At 25.1% G+C, this 19,960-nt stretch overlaps 1 protein-coding gene across 3 annotated transcripts in view; it reads right to left on the reverse strand.

Moving 5' to 3' along the window:
- Positions 1-19,960, reverse strand: part of LOC136086778 (adhesion G protein-coupled receptor L4-like) — a 141,017-nt gene that overhangs the window by 46,756 nt on the left and 74,301 nt on the right. For all 3 annotated transcript variants that reach the window (XM_065809266.1, XM_065809265.1, XM_065809267.1), the window contains 8 exons: positions 18,021-18,202; positions 13,973-14,045; positions 13,756-13,840; positions 9,362-9,407; positions 9,026-9,110; positions 7,862-7,930; positions 3,606-3,716; positions 1,780-1,860 (listed from right to left, as the gene is read on the reverse strand). In XM_065809266.1, coding sequence (XP_065665338.1) covers positions 1,780-1,860; positions 3,606-3,716; positions 7,862-7,930; positions 9,026-9,110; positions 9,362-9,407; positions 13,756-13,840; positions 13,973-14,045; positions 18,021-18,202 — 732 coding nt within the window. The remainder of the gene's footprint in view (positions 1-1,779; positions 1,861-3,605; positions 3,717-7,861; positions 7,931-9,025; positions 9,111-9,361; positions 9,408-13,755; positions 13,841-13,972; positions 14,046-18,020; positions 18,203-19,960) is intronic.

Here is a 19,960-nt window from a genome sequence, read left to right on the forward strand (position 1 = left end):
ATGCAGACATAAAAAATTTAAAAATGTAGCAAAAGTTGAAACGTATAAACATATTTTCAACATTTAATACCTCTAAATCTGTCTTACTAATGACATCCTCTGCACATTAAATCTCCACAACACAAATTTTCCACTGGATTAATGTTACAATTAAATAAAGACTAACAAATGTAAACAATTTAAATTAAAACTAAAATTAAACTGAAAATCTAACAAATCAAGCTAAAACAATTTGCAAGTGTTAAAGATTAACATTTAAAATCTACTTAATCTTACTAAAATGTTGTCATCGAGAACAATGCTAGAGAAAGTATTTAGCATTTGTGATTGAAATTGGTCAAAGATGACCTCAGATTAATTATTCTTCATTTTCAATAGGAATAGACAATGAGAGTTAGAGCACTATTATTACATTGTAGATAGAAAATGACATAATATTTGTAATATCGTCTTTAAACTTGTAATGTCTAGCTCAGCTAGAAATATTTCAACATCAGAATTACTCCTTGAGTTGTCATTTATCTTTTTTGGTGGCTAACTTCCAGGTGATACAGAAAGTAGTAAAATTAAAATTCTTTTAAGACAGAGAAATATCGATTAAAATAAATATTTTTATTCAATGATAAATATTTGATAAAGTTTTATAGTAGTTTTTGAATAGCAACATAAGGGCGAATATGTTAGCAACATAAGGGCGAATATGTTAGCAACATAAGGGTTAAGTTTGTTATCAACATAAGTGTGAATATAAAGGGTGTCCCGAAATTGATGCCAGATTTAAATTTGCCACCATTTATGTAGTAAAGTATTGACAATCTTTAAAAAAACAACCAACAGCTGGCAAGAAGATTTCCACAGCGTAGAGATCTTCTTGCCAGAGTATACGCTGTAGAGATCAAGAAGATCACTACAGCTCACTAAAGATCTGTGTCTCCATGCTTAACAAACTCAATTAACACAATAACTGAAGCCTGATGACCATGCACAGCAAAGAGAGTCTGTTCAAATGATTATTGAGCATCATCAAATGGATGATGATTTTTCGAGCAAAATTATCCTAAGCAACAAAGCACATTTTTAACTTGATGGGTCTGTTAATAGCCAAAATTTTTTTAGGGGTTCTGAGAACCCACAAGTGATTGTCAAAAAACAAATGCATACACAACGTGTCACAATCAGATGTGAATTTTGGGCTGGAGGCATAATTAGACCATACTTTTTTGAAAATAAGGGTGGTGCTCAATATCGCTACACGATAACCCAGTTGTTTTTTTTTGTTGCCAAAATTAGATAAAACTGATGTGGCCAATATGTGGTTTCAACAAGATGGTGCCACATGCCATACAGCCCGTGAAACACTTCAATTAATGCATGAGACATTTCCAGGTTGTGTACTCCCTCGTTTTGGTAATCAGAATTGGTCCCTATATTGTGTGATTTAACACTATTAGATTTCTGTTGATGAGGTTATTTAAAATCACAGGTCTATGTCAACAGGCCCACAACCACGCGCACTTTAAAAAGAGGAGATTCAACATTGCATCAACGAAATTCAGCCACAAGTATGCAGAATGGCCATGGAAGATTTTGACAAACGAGTTCATGTGTATGGATAGCACATTTTCCCAATGTGTTATTCCATAAATAACCCTATCTTATGTATTGAATGACTCAATAAAAAAATTACTATTAAATAAAAATTAATATCAATTCTCCTAAAATCATATCAAAAATATAATAAAAATACAAGAACATAAACACAAAGGAAACTGTGCATACAGTTTTATTGTCTCCGCTGCAGTACTCGACTATGTCACATTTATTGACTTTGTCTCTGCATAAGGTGCCTTGTCTTTTGAACTAAAAATAAAATATAAAAATATTAATGGCAAAGCAAAATTTTTTTAATATTAATTCTATTCAAATACTATTATATTTTTCTTTTTTTTTTTTTTCATTACAACTTGTTTTCATTTATAATTTTTTTCTTATTTGTATTTTATTTCAATTATAATTTTATATATTGAACAAAATCTGAATTATTGGAGTGCCCCTCCTTCAAGAACTTACAAACAATGACTTTAAAGTTAAAGTTCAGGGTTCTTTACTTGGGACAATGTTTTTCTTAAAAGAAATATGTGGATGTTGAAACTTGATGATTATAAATGCTTTTAAAATATCTAATTAAAATGTGATATTTATTTAAAAAATGTATTTATCAGCAGAGGAATTTAGTATTATGATAGGCCACTTAAGACCAAAGGTTTTTTTATTTGATTGCCAATTTAAGGATTGAGAGTTTTTATAACATGTGTTTTTAAAAATTCAATATTCAGACAATATTTCACAAAAAGGACGAATTTGAGATTTATAAATGTTTGTTGATATAAAAACATGTTTGAGTACAGCGTCATGCTAGGTCACATAGTTTTGACAGGACTGACAACACCAGAGGAGGGGGAGGGAAAGGAGGGCACTCGCCTCTCCGCCCCTCCCCCCACTATTTTTATTCAAAGAAATTTCTAGATATAGAGGACTTTTTTAAGAAATTGAGAATTAACTCCTCCACTTCCAAACTCTGTCCTGAGCCTTACTTAAAAAACACAAGAACTCATAAAAGCCTACCTAAAGTGTGATGATTACCAGAGTGAGTGTGTAATGACTCTCTCACATTCTAAGACTTATTTAGAACTTTTTTAAATTATATTAGATAATTATCAATACAAAGGAATAGAAACTGGAGCAAACGAAGCATATTTGTTATTAAATGCTATTATATAAAAAATCTATGGAAGCTGCTACATAAAATATGAGTTTCTTTTTTTAGTTTTTAATCATGCTAATTGTTAATTGGTAATAATCCATATCAAATTATCAATCACAAAATCATTGTTAATTGTTACAAAATCCATATCTTTTTCAATACTGCGATTAAGCTGGTTTAAATTTATCAAATTAACAATTAGGCTAATATGATAAATTTAAATCAAATGTCGCATAAATTTATGGCCCTCAGTTTTGCATAATATTTAAATAATGATAGTTCTAAAATTAAGGTTCTAAACTTAATTTGGTATTATTTTTCAAAACCCATTAATTTTTTTTTTAAATTAACTGTTTGAAGATTATATGATAAAAAAGAACACTAAAAAAACTATAGTGTATATGTGTGTATGTTTATAGAGTTGATCTTATTATGTACATTTAGAGCTGATCTTATTATGTACATTTAGTGAGTTTATCTTATCTAAATTTAGTGTATGTTTGCAGAGTTAATCTTATTTTCTAATTTAGCTATATATTGGCAGTATTATTGTAAACAAACTCAGATAAATAATCTTATAAATATTTGAAATTTGCCAAGAATACAGAAGCACAAAAAATAGAATGTTTAAATTTAGTATACCATAACTTATTTGGGGACCACATAAGTTATGAACTCAAATTTCAAGCATTGTTATTTCAACGAATTAATCCAATTCGGACCAAGAATCATTATATTGTCTCAAACTCAAGTCAGGTAAATTTTGTTGAATTTTTACATCAATTACTCTTTACTTATCGAGCTTGACAGAACCTTAAATAAATTAAAATAAAATACTTACATAACAATTTGGCTGACAGCAGTCAGGATTGCTTATATGACTGCATTGTGCATCGACTTTTAAAATACAATTTTCTGGTTCACAGCAATGATCTTCATTTCTTCGACACATCTGAAGTAATTAATTTTCATTTATTACATATCTATAGTAAACAATCCTGCATTACAGATCTGTAATAGAAATTGGCTAAATTTTAAGGATGTTGATTTTAAACATGAAAAGGAAAAAACCTAATTTAATGTTCCAAATGCTCATCTTTTTATTTTTAACAAACTCAACAAATTGTTTAAACAAGTTTATTTTTAAACTTGTTCAACAAGTTTAAAAATGGATTTTTTTTAACAAAATCCTACTCAGCAGTCAAATAATAGTTTTATAATTTCAAAGTAAAAATTAGTTAAAATTATCAAAAATAATTTCAAAACAGAAAAAGCAAAAATAGTTCATCAAAATGTTTTTAATAGTTTAAATTATTCATCAGAGGACTGACAGAGTGTCAACATATTTTCACTGCAATGGTTTTAACATGCTCTGTTTTAAAACCACTGCAGCAATAATCTGATGATTAAGTAATGTTATGAAATCTTATATTTCAACCTAAAATATTTTTCTGACATCTTTTAAAGTTATCAAATGTAAATAACTTGATATTGAACTAAGTAAGATGATTATAGTGATTTTAATTTTTTAATCTAAACTTTTTAATTATTTAAACTTAAGGCTAATAACTATTAATATTTTTTTTGTAACGAAACTGAAACCCCTTAAATTCGAGGAACAACTGTATAAAAATGACAGTGGCAAGATTAATTTTTATAAAAATTGAAAAAAGTTCCCCCACCTTTTTATTTACTTTTGCTTACTTATTGCACAGTTCGACTATGGGTTTCAATTTTACAATGAATTTTTATGACATTCTAGTCTCAACCCTCAGAATCAGGGTCGGCATTCGGCAATGCCGACCTAACTGCTGCCTTAAAAGTCTTACAGGTTATAAGAAAAGTGAAAGACATTAATACCTTAAAACCAAAATAAAATGTCTTATAGAAATTCCAGCAACAGTGTAAAGTCAAACAAGTGCATTTGGACAAAGAATCTACACTCCTCTTCTAAACAGAAAAGAGATCCAAGGATTCCATCTGTTGAAAAGTTAACCAATCTGATGCAGATGCTAACAAATCTTCAAATTCTTGGAAACTTTACTTAGGTGTTCAATAGCGATAAACTGCAACTGGTTCAAATCAAAATTTTGATTACGGATATAGAATTTCTCTGGAAAATTCTAGACTTTCCACTATTATCCAGCATACTCATCAGAAAGAAACTCAACAGCCTAATTGATCTATATGACAAAAACAAAAAGAAACCATCTGATAAATTCACTGGAACACTTTCTCAGTTGTTGTCACCAACATTAATGGAGAGTTGATTTCACCATCATTAATGGAGAATGGAAAAGCACGGAGGATAAAGAGCTTTATCAGAAGCAAGTTAAGAGTGGCAAAAAGATTGGTTATTCAATGGTCAAACAAGCTCCTTTGAAATCTATTGACCAATGAAAACGAGTCCGTCTATCAAAAGCTCAACCTTAAGCCTCTGTCCAATTGCAATCCTCACAAACAGAATCTTCGGATTCTGAAACCTCTTCTTCTTCACCTGAGTCGCTAACCTCTTTTTCTACAACTAACCTAAATGCAAACTGACATACCAAAGAACAAGCACTGAAACAGCTGGTTTACTAGTACTAAAAAATAACATTTCTACACATAAAGCATATGATGTTCTTGCAACAATTGCTGAACAGGGTCATTATGTACCAGTTCCAAGCCAGGCGGGTGTCTGAAAACAAGTAATCTCTGAAGGACAGAAAATGAAAACCAAAACTTTTCAAAAACTTTAAAGCAAAAATCCCTATTGTCTCCAGATTGATGGTAAAAAATTGCACGGGGAAGAGTATCAAGTAGTTCAGCTGAAAAATATGATAACTGAAATCAAACCTGGTGTTCTTAAATGTGAGAGTGCGTCTGCCGCAGCCATCCATAAGAAACTACATATTAGCATGATAGTCTGTGATACAACCAAAGTAAATACTGGGAGTTTGCATGGAATTGTAAAGCTCATACAGGATGATGTCTTAAACAAGGGCTTTCAGAAACCATAATATATTGGCTGTCATCACCATGTACTTGACTTCCTTCTGAAACATGTCATGAATTTTCTTATTCAAGAGCCAAAAAGCAAACCAGAACTCAACTACTCCTTCATTGACAATTTAAAAGAAAACTATGTCTCTCTTCAGGCTGATTTCCACCTTGTTGCACCAGATGATGTTAACACTGGCAAGAAACTTGGATGGCAAGATGATTTCAAGTATTTATATGAACTATATAAGGCAAATCGCCATTATAAAACAACTTCACGTTGGCCTCAAATCAGCTGGAAAATACAGTTATAGCATTCTTTCTGATACCAGAGAGGCGTAACATCCTTGCTCCAGCATGCAATTTTATCTGCTACAAATGGGTAAATGCTTGGTTCCATTCACAAAACTACAATGAAACCTCCATCAATAAACTCTTTTCCTCACTCATCAAGATAAAATGCAAGAAGGGAACTAATTGTTTAAAGACGCATTGGTCAATAGATGAGTCATTAATTGACATTCCCAGATCTAACCAAATCGCTAAACGTACTGTTAAACTAACACTGGAACTTCATGCAAAATCAAGAAAAATTGAATATTTGAATCTGAAGTTTATAGGAAAAAATATTTTTTAAATATTTCTTGTATATTTTGTACAAATTACTAACTGTTCTGTTTCTTATTTGTTAATAAAAATTGCTTAGTTATTACCATTACTCTTTTAAACAATGAAAAAAAAATAGTCTTCTTTTTAAAAAAAAGTCATTTTTCCACTTTTATATTTCTGAATAAGAGGGGAAGGGGAGGGGGAAGGGGAGGGGGAAGGGACCTTTTAAAAAAAAAAGACAAAAACGCTATTTACATTTTTAAATAACACAAAGAGTCACTTCAATTGCAAGGGTAAAAACAAAACAAACAAAAAATTTTTTGTTATTACCCTACTGTGCATAAAAAAACAAAAACATTTTTTATACATTTTTATTAACAAGTTGTATATTTACCAACTAAAACTTTTCAAGAAGAGTTTACCTACCGATTAAAGTTTGATTTTAATTGATAGATATGCTCTTTATTATCATTTTACATCTTAAACATTCAGTAAAATACCTTTTGCATTAAAAATGATTCAAAATTTTTTTAGTTAAACAATTTTTTTTTTTTTTTTCTTAATCAAAAAAAAAAAAGTCAAAAATTATATAAAAATTAACTATTTGTTTTTTAGAATTATTTTAAGTTGTTTTTGACTTTTAACTGTAGATTTCCTGAACACATTTTTTTGTAAGTTAACATGAGATAAAAATTATTATAAACCAATAAAAAAAACTGTTTTTTTTTAATTTTTTGACCCTTTACAAGTATAAAACATTTTATTAAATAAAAAGGGTTCTAAATTTTGAATTATAAAAACTTTTACAAAAATCATTTTACAAAGGATCTTTTAAAAAAAGTTTAAAAAATCAATTTTTCTGAATCAAAGAGGTTGTAGAGAGATTTTTTATTGGTACTTTAGTTCCTGTGCTTAACTTAATTTTTTTAATTGTATTTTTGTTCTTGAGCTCAACTTACTAAAAGTTTGAGCAATATATTTGCATCTAATATTATATATAATATTTATTTTATTTTTTTTTTTTTTTTTTGATAGAAGCTTTTTGTGTCACAGACAAATTAATTTCTCAAATTTATTTCAAAACAAAAATGTTTTTTGCAATATGTTTTGAAAACATGTTTTGGTTGCTTGACAAACACATAAGTCCAAAAAAATAATTTTTTTTTTAATTCAAATTATGGAAAAGTAAAATCATTGTCAATGTAAAGCTTTTAGCAAAAATTAATAACATTAAATAACAAAAATAAATAAAATTTAATAACAAAAATGACAAACATTAACAGTAAGTAATAATAACTGTAAATAACAAAACAGTTATTATTATTCACTGTTATTACAAAATATTTAAAAACATGTAAGTCCGTAATAGTAAATTAAAAATAAATATATAATATATAGGAATAACATAACTGTAAGATGTTTGAGTCACCACATTTTATTAAAGTTGTTTTATAACAACAACAACAACAACAACAACAACAAAAAGAAAAAATAAACATAAAAAACCTCTAAAGTTCCACAATCACATTGTTCATCATCCTCACGAATTCCATTGCCACAAATTTTTCCCAGTTGCTTTTCAAATAACAAATAAAATTAAAACTTTTATGAAAATGTATAAAGAAATTTGAAATTAAATATAAATTATTTTATCAGTATCCTAATTATAATAAAAATTCTATTAGCTATATATCAATAAAAACATGACTAAGGATTGCAAATTCACAGACATTTTTTTATTTCTGGGATAGTAGAAAACTTTAGGAAATGGTGTTGGAGGTGGCCTAGAACCCTTTTACAACACAAAAAGTGTATGTTTTTTTCTTAATTAGAACTTAAATTAATTTTATTTCCAAAAATTTCTTTAAAAAATTTAAATAAAAAGGTTTGAAAAACTAAAAAAAAACTTGTTTTAACTTGCTTCATTATTTGATATAAATCAAAAATATTAATGCCATAAATTTCAATTCTATGTAGAACTTTTTTTACTTCCATACTATGTAGAATCTATTTTAAATCGATCCTATATAGAATCATTTTTACTTCCATCCTATATAGAATCTATTTCACTTCCATCCTATATAGAATCATTTTTACTTCCACCCTATGTAGAATCTATTTTACTTCTATTACTATAGTAACATATTTAAACTATTTTAAATAAAACTATCTACTCTATGTAGGATCTATTTTACTTCTATTACTATAGTAACATATTAAAACTAGTTTAAATAATCTACTTCAATCTTATGTAGAACCTTTTTTATCCACAACAGTAACTCAAACTACTAGAGATATTATTTTTACACTTTAAATTTTTTTTCACTTGAACTTTGCAAGTTTAATTGAAGTTTTAATTGAAGAAAAACAAAAATAATAATTAAAAAAAAAGGTATTTCAAAAGTTGCAACATATTATAAGATTATATATTTTATAGTATTATATATTTAAAGAATAAATATTAAATGAAAAAGGTCTTTTTTATTTAATGAAACAAAACAAAAAACTTTGTACTGAAACTTTAAACTTTGTTACGAATTTCTAGGAAATCCAATAATCCCTATTTACAAAGTTCTAAGAAGTCCAAAAATCTCTATTTATAAATTTATTTACAACAAAAATTCTTCAAATTAAAAGTTATAAACATAACTAAAACTTGTAAAAACATACAGTAGAAGGGTAGTTTGCAAGGCATTCATATACATTCTTATTTAAAACATCTATATTGCACTTTGAAAAGCCTGTTCCTCGAGATCTAAACAATATTTTTAAAATGCAAAAACAAATAAGAAAAATCAAACAATATCAAAAGAACAAGTTGTCATAATGATAAAGTTATATTTCATAATTATATTTTATATCAAGCACTCATACAATATCACTATTAGAGATATTTATTGAAGTCTTTAAATTAAATAACACTTTATTAAACATTTACAAAATAAGTTAAACTTTTACTTAAAAAAAATACTTTTTGAAGATTTAACTTAACTGAATTTAACATACATAGATCTCTGCATAACACATCCCTTAGCAGTTAAACATGCGCAGTCTAAGAAATAAAGAATAGTAAATAAATTGGTAAATATTGAATCGATAAATAAATTATTTTATGAGATATTATTGAAGGTGAAAAATTAATAAAATAAAAAATTTGTATATGAAAATTTATTTCAGGTAAATTGTTTTTAGTGCATATAATGAACTGCTATCAAGTAGGCTCCTGCTCCTTCTCCTCTATCTCATGCATAATTAACTTCTATCTCCTGCATAACTATCTCTCATACTAAAGTCTGATCTTTATACATATTTCATGGATGACAAATAGTTCTGCAAATAAACATAGTTAACTAAACTCTTCAAAAAGAATGATAAAATTAAATTATTATAATTAAATTTTTATTATATTCTATAATTAAAAAAATTATAGAAAACAATAAAAAAAACAGCTAACTTCACAGATCCAGGTTGAAGTTTAACTAAATTAACTTTGCTTATATGTATAAGTAAAAACACATAGAATGTTTTTCCTATAAGTTGAATTTTTTTTTGTATTTTATTTCGTATTAAAAAGATTAGATATATATATATATATAAAATTTAAATGAAATCTTTAATAGTATGTGTAATAATACAACAATGATAAGAATGATAAATGATACGTTGTTATACTGTATTTCGTATTAAAAAAATTAAACATATATATAACATATATATAAACATATATATTAAACATATATATATATATATATATAAACATATATATTATATATACATATATATTATATATAAACATATATATATATATATATACATATATATATATAACATATATATAAACATATATACATATATATATATATATATATATATATATATATATATATATATATATATATATATATATATATATATATATATATATATATACATATGTATAAAATTTAAGTGACATCTTTAATAGTATGTGTAATAAAATAAAAATGATAAGAATGATAAACGATACATTGGCGATAGCCATGCTCGATTTACTAATATTGATGACACAAATTCTTTTTAAACACTTTTAAAGTCACAAGATAAATCAATCCAATATACATGCGAAAGCGAAACTGCTCAACACCAATTAAATTTTTTAGATATTTGTATTTTAACCAATCACACCCTTCACAAATATGAGTTTTCCATACACCGTAAAGATGCAAACGTACTTATAAAACCGAAATCATCTATTTCACCGAATATCGCAGTTGGTATTGTTAAAGGTTTTTTAGCTCGAGCATACAAAATTTGTTCAGAACATAACATTCAAGATGAAATTAATTTTCTTATTAGGATATTTACTGAAAATGGACATACCTATTTAGGGACATACCTTATTAGGATTTTACTGAAAATGGACATACCTATAAACAGTATTCAGATATTGCTAAAAATTAACAAATCTATCTTGCTCTAAAAAAATTGATACCAAAAATCTTGTTATTTTACCATGGGATCAAAAAATAAGCCTTGTTCTTGGAAGAGAGTTTCGTAAAGTCGGTGTTAAAACAGTCTTCTGTTTTGGTAATCCCTTGATCAATATACTCTGTCGAAACAAGTCTAATCTGCCTCCGAATAGTCATCCAGGAGGGCACCAACTTAATTGCACATGTGGTGCATGTTATATTTGTGAAACAAGAAAAAAGATTTCCACACGAATTCAAGAACATAAAAATAATGTTACAAAAGCCAACTGGCAAACATCTGGAATAGTAGAACATTCACAACATTGTAATGGTAGAATAAATAGGGAGAACCTTAAAACGCTTTCTGTTATTTCAAACAACTACACAAGAAAAATTTGTGAGGCCAATACAATGTGTACAATGTTCAAAATCTAAAGAAAACGTTTTAAATTGTGACAATGGCAATTTGGTGATGACTCACCATTGGAAACCATATTTTGTAAAATTAAAAAATGTTAAATATATGACGTTGCAATGACATCATTTGGTTACATTCATTATAACTTTTAAACGATTTTTTAACGGTTTTATTAGTTTGATAATGGCTCTCACTATATGAGCCAAGATATTACTTAAAAAAAAGAAATAAATAGTATGATACCGTATATGATTTTTAAATGTTTGTTATATTTATATATATATATATATATATATATATATATATATATATATATATATATATATATATATATATATATATATATATAAATATATATGTAAATTATGTTAGTGTATTTTACAAATAGAGTGCTCAATGTTCTTAAAGAACAGAGCAATAATAAATTGGTAAAAAACACTCATCTAACTTTTATCTTTTACTTTAAGTTTCACCATTGCTGGATCATCAGGAAGAGTTACTAAATCTCAAAAAAAATTCAATTTATAGAAAAAAATATTTTACAGGAAGTTATAAATTATTATAAAAAAATTTTTTAATTACTATATATTTTTGTTAACGGGAAGTTACAGAAAGTAATTATTAAATAAATTTCTTTGGAATGGGGATAGTTTAATTTGGTCATTTTTTTAATGATTTTTTAAGAGGTATTTATTTTCGTGCCTACATTTAGAAATTAATTCAGATTTTTTATTTAATAAATTTTCTTGATTTAAATGAGTAATTATTTCAAATTTTTCCTGCATACATACCTGCATACAGAGCATACATTTTTTGGAAATGTTATTATAGGCAGGGGCAGATTTTAGAATAGAACATTGTAAATTAAAATTTTTCTTTTTTTCTTTTAAATCCCAAATATATTTTGACAGCATAATCTCTTTTGAATATTTTTTGTGTTTAAACGATTGTTTGTGGTTGGCATAATGTTTTTTCCATTCCCCTCGGTTAAGCCAATATATTGTTTATCAGGTTTATTTTGTGAGGAAACAATGCACTTGTAAATTACATTTTTCGAAAGGCATTTTCCATTTAGAGGGCAATCTATATTTTGTTTACAATTACAATAATCAGTGTTTTTTTCTTTTAAACGTTCATTTTTATTAATTAACGCGTATTAGTGGCCTTTTATAATTCTTTCGAAATTTTTTGTACAACTATAACTTACTTTAATGGTATTTCTGTTAAAAATCTTGTGTAATTTATTAGAGGGAGGAAAACATTTGCCTACTAATTTTAGAAAAATTTTACCTATATTTGTTGAAACATTTTTGCTGTACGGGGGGTTTTGCTGTACGGGGGGTTGAACAAATTATGTTTTTATTTCTAATACGCTTTTTTGCAATTTTCTTTTCAAATTTTAGCTTAAAATTTTGAAAGTCACGTTTTTTAAGGGCATCTTCATAAGCGCATTTAGAGGAGTTAAAAATATTTTTATTTAGAAGAGTTTTGGTTTACCCTATTGTTAATTGAATGGAAAAATTTGGGAATGGAAAAAATGTTATGCCAACCACAAACAACTTTTTAAACACAAAAAACTTATTTGGGATTTAAAAGAAAAAAATAAAAATTTTAATTTACAATGGTCTATTCTAAAATCTGCCCCTGTCTATAATAACATTTCCAAAAAATGTATGCTATGTTTGCAAGAAAAATATGAAATAATTACTCATATAAATCAGGAAAATTTATTAAATAAAAAATCTGAATTAATTTCCAAATGTAAGCACGAAATAAAATACCTCTAAAAAATTATAAAAACAAATGACCTAATTAAGCTATCCCCATTCCAAAGAAATTTATTTAATAATTACTTTCTGTAACTTCCTGTAAACCAAAAAAATATTGCAATTAAAATTTTTTTTTTTTAATTTTTAGTTATAATAATTTATAACTTCCTGTAAAATATTTTTTTCTATAAATTTAATTTTTTTTGAGATTTAGTAACTCTTCCTGATGATCCGGCAATGATGAAACTTAAAGTGGAAGAAAAAAGTTAGATAAGTGTTTTTTACTAATTTATATATATATATATATATATATATATATATATATATATATATATATATATATATATATATATATATATATATATATATATATATATATAATAACTACATGATTATATATATATAAATAAATACATATAAAAAATAACTACATGATTTTTTTAGTAAAAATCATGTAGTTATTTTTTTAATCTTGTCAAAAAATCAATTATATAGCTCTGATATCATTCATCGAGCACTCTTGCTGAATACATGCTCACAGCAAAATTAAACTTATTTATATACATATATATATATAGAATGATTGCTGCATAGAGTATATAGATCAATTGCTCTATAGATCTAAATACACTATAGTAGATAGATCAGCAATTAATAAATACATTCAAAAAAATCTTTAATATCATTTAAAAAAAAACATGTAAAATCATTTATGTCACATTTAATATTTGTATTCTTCATCTTTTTAAATTATAATTAAGGCACCTGTTTTTTCATTCTCATCTTCAAATCCCATTAGGTGTCCAAATAAATTGCTTAATCCACTAATATCAAATTTTTCATAACTCCACTGTGCGTAAGAAACAGAATTACAAATTCAACAATTTTTTCATTTTCAACTTAGTTAATCTTTAATTAACTATTTGAAAGTTTTATGGAACTTTAGTTTTTTTATATAATTTTAGTTTAAAAAAAATGTTACCTCATGAACTATACTATGATATTCTTCACAAAATAATCCATGTACACGTTTTTTTATATCAAAGTTTTCATGCCTAAAAAAAAAACCAAGAAAGCAATTTTAATTTTTTTTTATATCTTAATATATATATTGAAGTATTTTTATGTGTTATATGATGTGATAATATGTGTTATTTGTTATGCTTATATATATTAAGGATAAATGGGTTTATATTTTGTAAGTGTTTATGTGTCATAAATGTGTATATATCTGTTATGTATGAAGTGTTTTTATGTGTGTTATGCGTTATTACACAAGTAAGGTTGTATTTTTAAAAGTAACTAATGTGTGTGTGTATATGTGTATATGTATATATATATATATATATATATATATATATATATATATATATATATATATATATATATATATATATATATATATATATATATACTTTACACACCTACATAAACATTTACAAAACATAAGTCCATATAACCTTATATAACACATATTAACACATAATAAATAACACACATTACCACATTATATGACAGATAAAAATACTTATTAAAACTATTACAAATATAACATTAAAAATACATTACTTGTGTAATATTTGTATAATGAGGTACCTTAAAGTGCATGTTTTTCAAATTTAAAAAACAAATTATCAAATGACCTGGTTCGTGCTGCATTTTACTTTTTGAGATTAACACCAACTTTACCAAATTTTATGACATTTTGCATACTCGTTTGTATACATTATAACGCATAACATAAAAATGCTATATATTTACCAGATACTGACACATATTTTTAAAAAATTTTTCAAAAGGGGAATTTAATGTAACTATTATTTGAGCTCATTTATTATTATAGTTTTTTAGGAGAAACTTATTTTTGTGCCTACGTTTAGAAATTAATTCTGATTTTTTGTTTAATCAGCATTTTTGGTTTGCATGAGTAATTATTTCAAATATTGCTTGTAGACATAGGATGCATTTTGTTGGAAATATATATGTGTATATATATATAAATGTATATGTATATATATATATATATATATATATATATATATATATATATATATATATATATATATATATATATATATATATATACACACATATATATATATATATATATATATATTTATATATATATTATTATACATATGTATATATATATATATATATATGTGTATATATATATATATATATATATATATATATATATATATATACATATATATACTGTGCTTTATCAATAAAGACTCATCAGAAATGAGTGATCAAATTAATAAAACTTCAATTTATAACAAAAATTAAATTACAGGAAGTGGCATAACAGAGGGTGAATGGAAAAAACGTTATGCCGGTCATAAGCAATCTTTCAAAAATAAAAAATGTTCAAAAGACACCATGCTGCTTAAATATATATGGGAATTAAAAGGTAAAAATATTGATGATTTTATACTGAATTGGTCCATCCTTAAAACAGCGCCTGCATATAACAATATTTCCAAAAAGTGCATCCTATGTCTACAAGAAATATTTGAAATAATTACTCATGTAAACCAAAAATGCTTATTAAACAAAAAATCAGAATTAATTTCTAAACATAGGCACAAAAATAAGTTTCTCCTAAAAAACTATAATAATAAATGAGCTCAAATAATAGTTACATAAAATCCCCCTTTTGAAAAATTTTTTAAAAATATGTGTCAGTATCTGGTAAATATATAGCATTTTTATGTTATGCGTTATAATGTATACAAACGAGTATGCAAAATGTCATAAAATTTGGTAAAGTTGGTGTTAATCTCAAAAAGTAAAATGCAGCACGAACCAGGTCATTTGATAATTTGTTTTTTAAATTTGAAAAACATGCACTTTAAGGTACCTCATTATACAAATATTACACAAGTAATGTATTTTTAATGTTATATTTGTAATAGTTTTAATAAGTATTTTTATCTGTCATATAATGTGGTAATGTGTGTTATTTATTATGTGTTAATATGTGTTATATAAGGTTATATGGACTTATGTTTTGTAAATGTTTATGTAGGTGTTTCTATGTGTGTGTAATAAACACTGAAATAACTTGATAACCTATAATAACCTAAACTAGTTTTGAAATTCAAATTAAGCCCTAATTTATGGGTTATACACCTAATAACTCTAACATTCTCTAACAAGCTATATATCTTAGTGCTAGGAGATTTGAGTTATTAAGAGTTTACTGTAACATGTTAATTATGTGATGTTATTATTGTGATGTTTTGTGTTGATAGACAACTAGGCTTAACTTTAAGTTAGTATCTATCATTAAAAATGTTTATTGGGTCATTTCATTAATGAAACTGGCTAAATATATAACCATTTACTAAAAGCTAAGGATTCATTTTTTAAATAACAAAATATATTTTTATCTTACTGGGTATTTCTTTTTAGAGTGGCTTTTTCAAAAAGAGTTTATAATCCAAACTTGCAACAATAAATCTTGAAACTTTCTTGAAAAAAAAAACAAAATCTTTTAAAGTAAGTTTTTTATTTGTTCTCTATTAAGTCACATTTTGAGTTTTCAAACAAATAAATAGAGTACATAACACATTAATGTGTAATTAAGTTGTTATAAGTGTTTCCAATAATAACTCTGTTCCATTTTCAGGTCGAATTCCTTCTTTTAAGTCTGATTTTTCAAAGTTTTCCAACATAAAATGATTTAAGAAATGTTCTGAATGTTGATCGTTAAAAACTAAAACAAAATTAAGTTAATCTTCATAGCATTTATGCGGTAGTGGTGTTGTGGTAGAGCATTTGCTTTATAAGCGAGAGGTTCCGATTTTCATCCCCACCACGTCCCTGGTAGTACCGCGCTCAACTTGTTTCTCTGCACAGCGGCCTTGTTCATCAAGGTTCGTGTTTCGGATTCATAGAGTTGAGAGAGGGTTATAACCACAATTAAGTAGCCTCCTCATCTGTAGTGGACTTCTCGGCCTTGGGGAGAAGAATTAACAACAAAAAAAAAGTTTACTAGAAGCTATATGACTTTTGATACTTTTTTATGTTAAATATATTTTTTTGTAATTTTTTTTTAAAAGTTTATATTTTTACTTTATCTCAAAAAAAATGGTTTTTTTTATCTCACTTAAATATTTATATTTTTTCTCTTTTGAATTATTATTTTGTACGGATATGTTGGCCATTTTTACTTCTTTTTTTTTTTATATTTCCAATATATATTTTTATATGTGAATGGAAACCATTTATACTTTTATCACCTTTGGTGATTACAATCCAGATGATTTCTATTTGCTGTAAGTATTGATTTTCAGCACAATCAACAATATAATTATTTAATTGCCAAAATTAGTATTAAAAACAGCTTATTTGGATGGTTTTGTTAAGAGTACTATACAAAAAGGTTTATATAAAAGATGTCGAACAGACAGAGCTGATTTATTTGACATAACTTATTTGACATTACTAGAGCCCGTGGCCCGTTTTTGTGTCCTTTTTACTTTTTAAACAAATGTTAACATGAAAGGGTTTAAAAAAATTAATTTATATTAATTACTATAACCTTACATTTCCAAAAACACTAGGAGATTTAGTGTCTACATTTTAGTGTCAAAAATAAGCCAATGTATTGCCAACAAAAATTAATCTACACAATACCAATGTATACTTATACCAATTCAATGAGCATTAGATTGGAAACCTAATTTTCAAAAAAAGATAAAAATATACTTTATCATGTTACTAATTATTTGCTCCCACAAAAATGCAAACGATTATTACTATTACTGGCAGCAATGACTTAAAAAATGTCCTCCTTGAGAATTATAAAGAAAAGTGGAAACAAAGTTGATGAGCTAAAAGCATATTATTTGGTTTTAAATTTGAATTTCTTTTGTTGCTGTTAAACACTTTAAAAACTTTCTGTATCTGTTTAGTATATATAAAAATTGTATGAAAGACCATAGAATAATATTAATATAGAAGAATAAACAAGACAAATCATAGTTTTTTAGTTTTATTCATTTAACTGAAAAATTTACCTGAAAAAAATGCCACAATCAAAATTCATAGCTTTAAAAGATGAATTGTTTTTTATTATTTGAAAATAAGCCTCAAAATAGTTATGATCATCAAGTGAATTTCTACCACGTCTAAAATAATCTTTGTTTTCTTGAATTTCAATTACAACAACAACTAAACGCACATTGATAGCTTGATAAATCTAAAAAAACTATTTCATAGTTACAACAACAATAATACTAATTTATTCTTAAATTATAAAAAAAAAAATTTAAGCAGCCATGTAAGCTAGTAGATTACAGTTTAAGATGGCCGCCAGACCTAAGTTAATTTATAAAGCCAAAAAATTTCTCAGTACATGCTTTTAACACAAGTAGGAACTATGGTCAACAACCTTTATTTACTTTAGATGACTTGGGCTGGAAACAGTTACCAAAAATCTTTAAAACACCAGATAAAATGATTCAATCATAAAACATAACTTATTGTAATTTTTTCATCATAGTAATTTTTAATTCAGAGTAGTATTAGACATCATGTCCTCCATTGCCAGATACCTATAATGGTAGCAACCCCTTTGCTTAACATCCTTAAACTTCAAAAAATTGTAACTGTATTTATGTTTTAGTATAAAAGTGTAAACTCATATAGTTTATTTATGTAACTATTAGAAGATATTTCCTCAATAGACAGACAGAAAAAAAACATCACTTACAAATAGACTTGAAAACCAGTTACTTTAGTGTAACACATACTGCTAAGGCAGCCTTAGGGAAGAAGGAGAAAAGATTATATTAGAGTAAAAGTTAGTTAAAAACCATTTAGAGATGTGCATCAGATGTCCAGTATAAAAGCACAAAACTCATGCAGAATTTGATTTTAAAAATTTGTTTACATATATTCTGTTTATTATGTCTACATATTAGAGTTCCATATGGAGAATAATACCTTGTTTCACAGATATGTTCCTTCATGATCATACAATTGAAATGATAATAAAAGAATAGGCAAAAAGAAAAGATGTAGCTTTTTATTAAAACCAGAGATATGAAAGAAAAATGACTGCACATCAAGATGAGATTTTGAACTTAAGACTGCAAAAAATGGAAAGATTTGAGTTAAACATAGTTATAATAGACAGCGTTGAATTAAGCAATTAAAAATAAAGACATGAAACAGAATTTGTTGCTGGTTGCCCAAAACCACAGAAAAAAGTAACAATAAAATTAAAAATTTGAAAATCTAACAAAAATCCAGCTAGTTTATATTTAAAGAACTTTTTATACTTTTTCAAAATTTTGTCCTTTTTTATTATATATATATATATAATAAATATATATATATATAATAAATATATATATATAATAAATATATATATATATAATAAATATATATATATAATAAATATATATATATATAATAAATATATATATATATATAATAAATATATATATATATATATATATGTATATGTATATAAAATTTTGTCCTTTTTTTATTATATATATAATAAATATATATATATAATAAATATATATATATATAATAAATATATATATATATATGTATATGTATATAAAATTTTGTCCTTTTTTTATTATATATATAATAAATATATATATATATATATATATATATATATAATAAATATATATATATATAATAAATATATATATGTATATATATATATATATATATATATATATATATATATATATATATATATATGTATATGTATATAAAATTTTGTCCTTTTTTTATTATATATATAATAAATATATATATATATATATATATATATATATATATATATAATAAATATATATATATATATAATAAATATATATGTATATATATATATATATATATATATATATATATATATATATATATATATATATATATATATATATATATATATATATATATATATATATATATATATATGCATATGTATATA

This window comes from Hydra vulgaris, chromosome 11, assembly GCF_038396675.1.
Source record: "Hydra vulgaris chromosome 11, alternate assembly HydraT2T_AEP".
NCBI classification, from domain to species: domain Eukaryota; kingdom Metazoa; phylum Cnidaria; class Hydrozoa; order Anthoathecata; family Hydridae; genus Hydra; species Hydra vulgaris.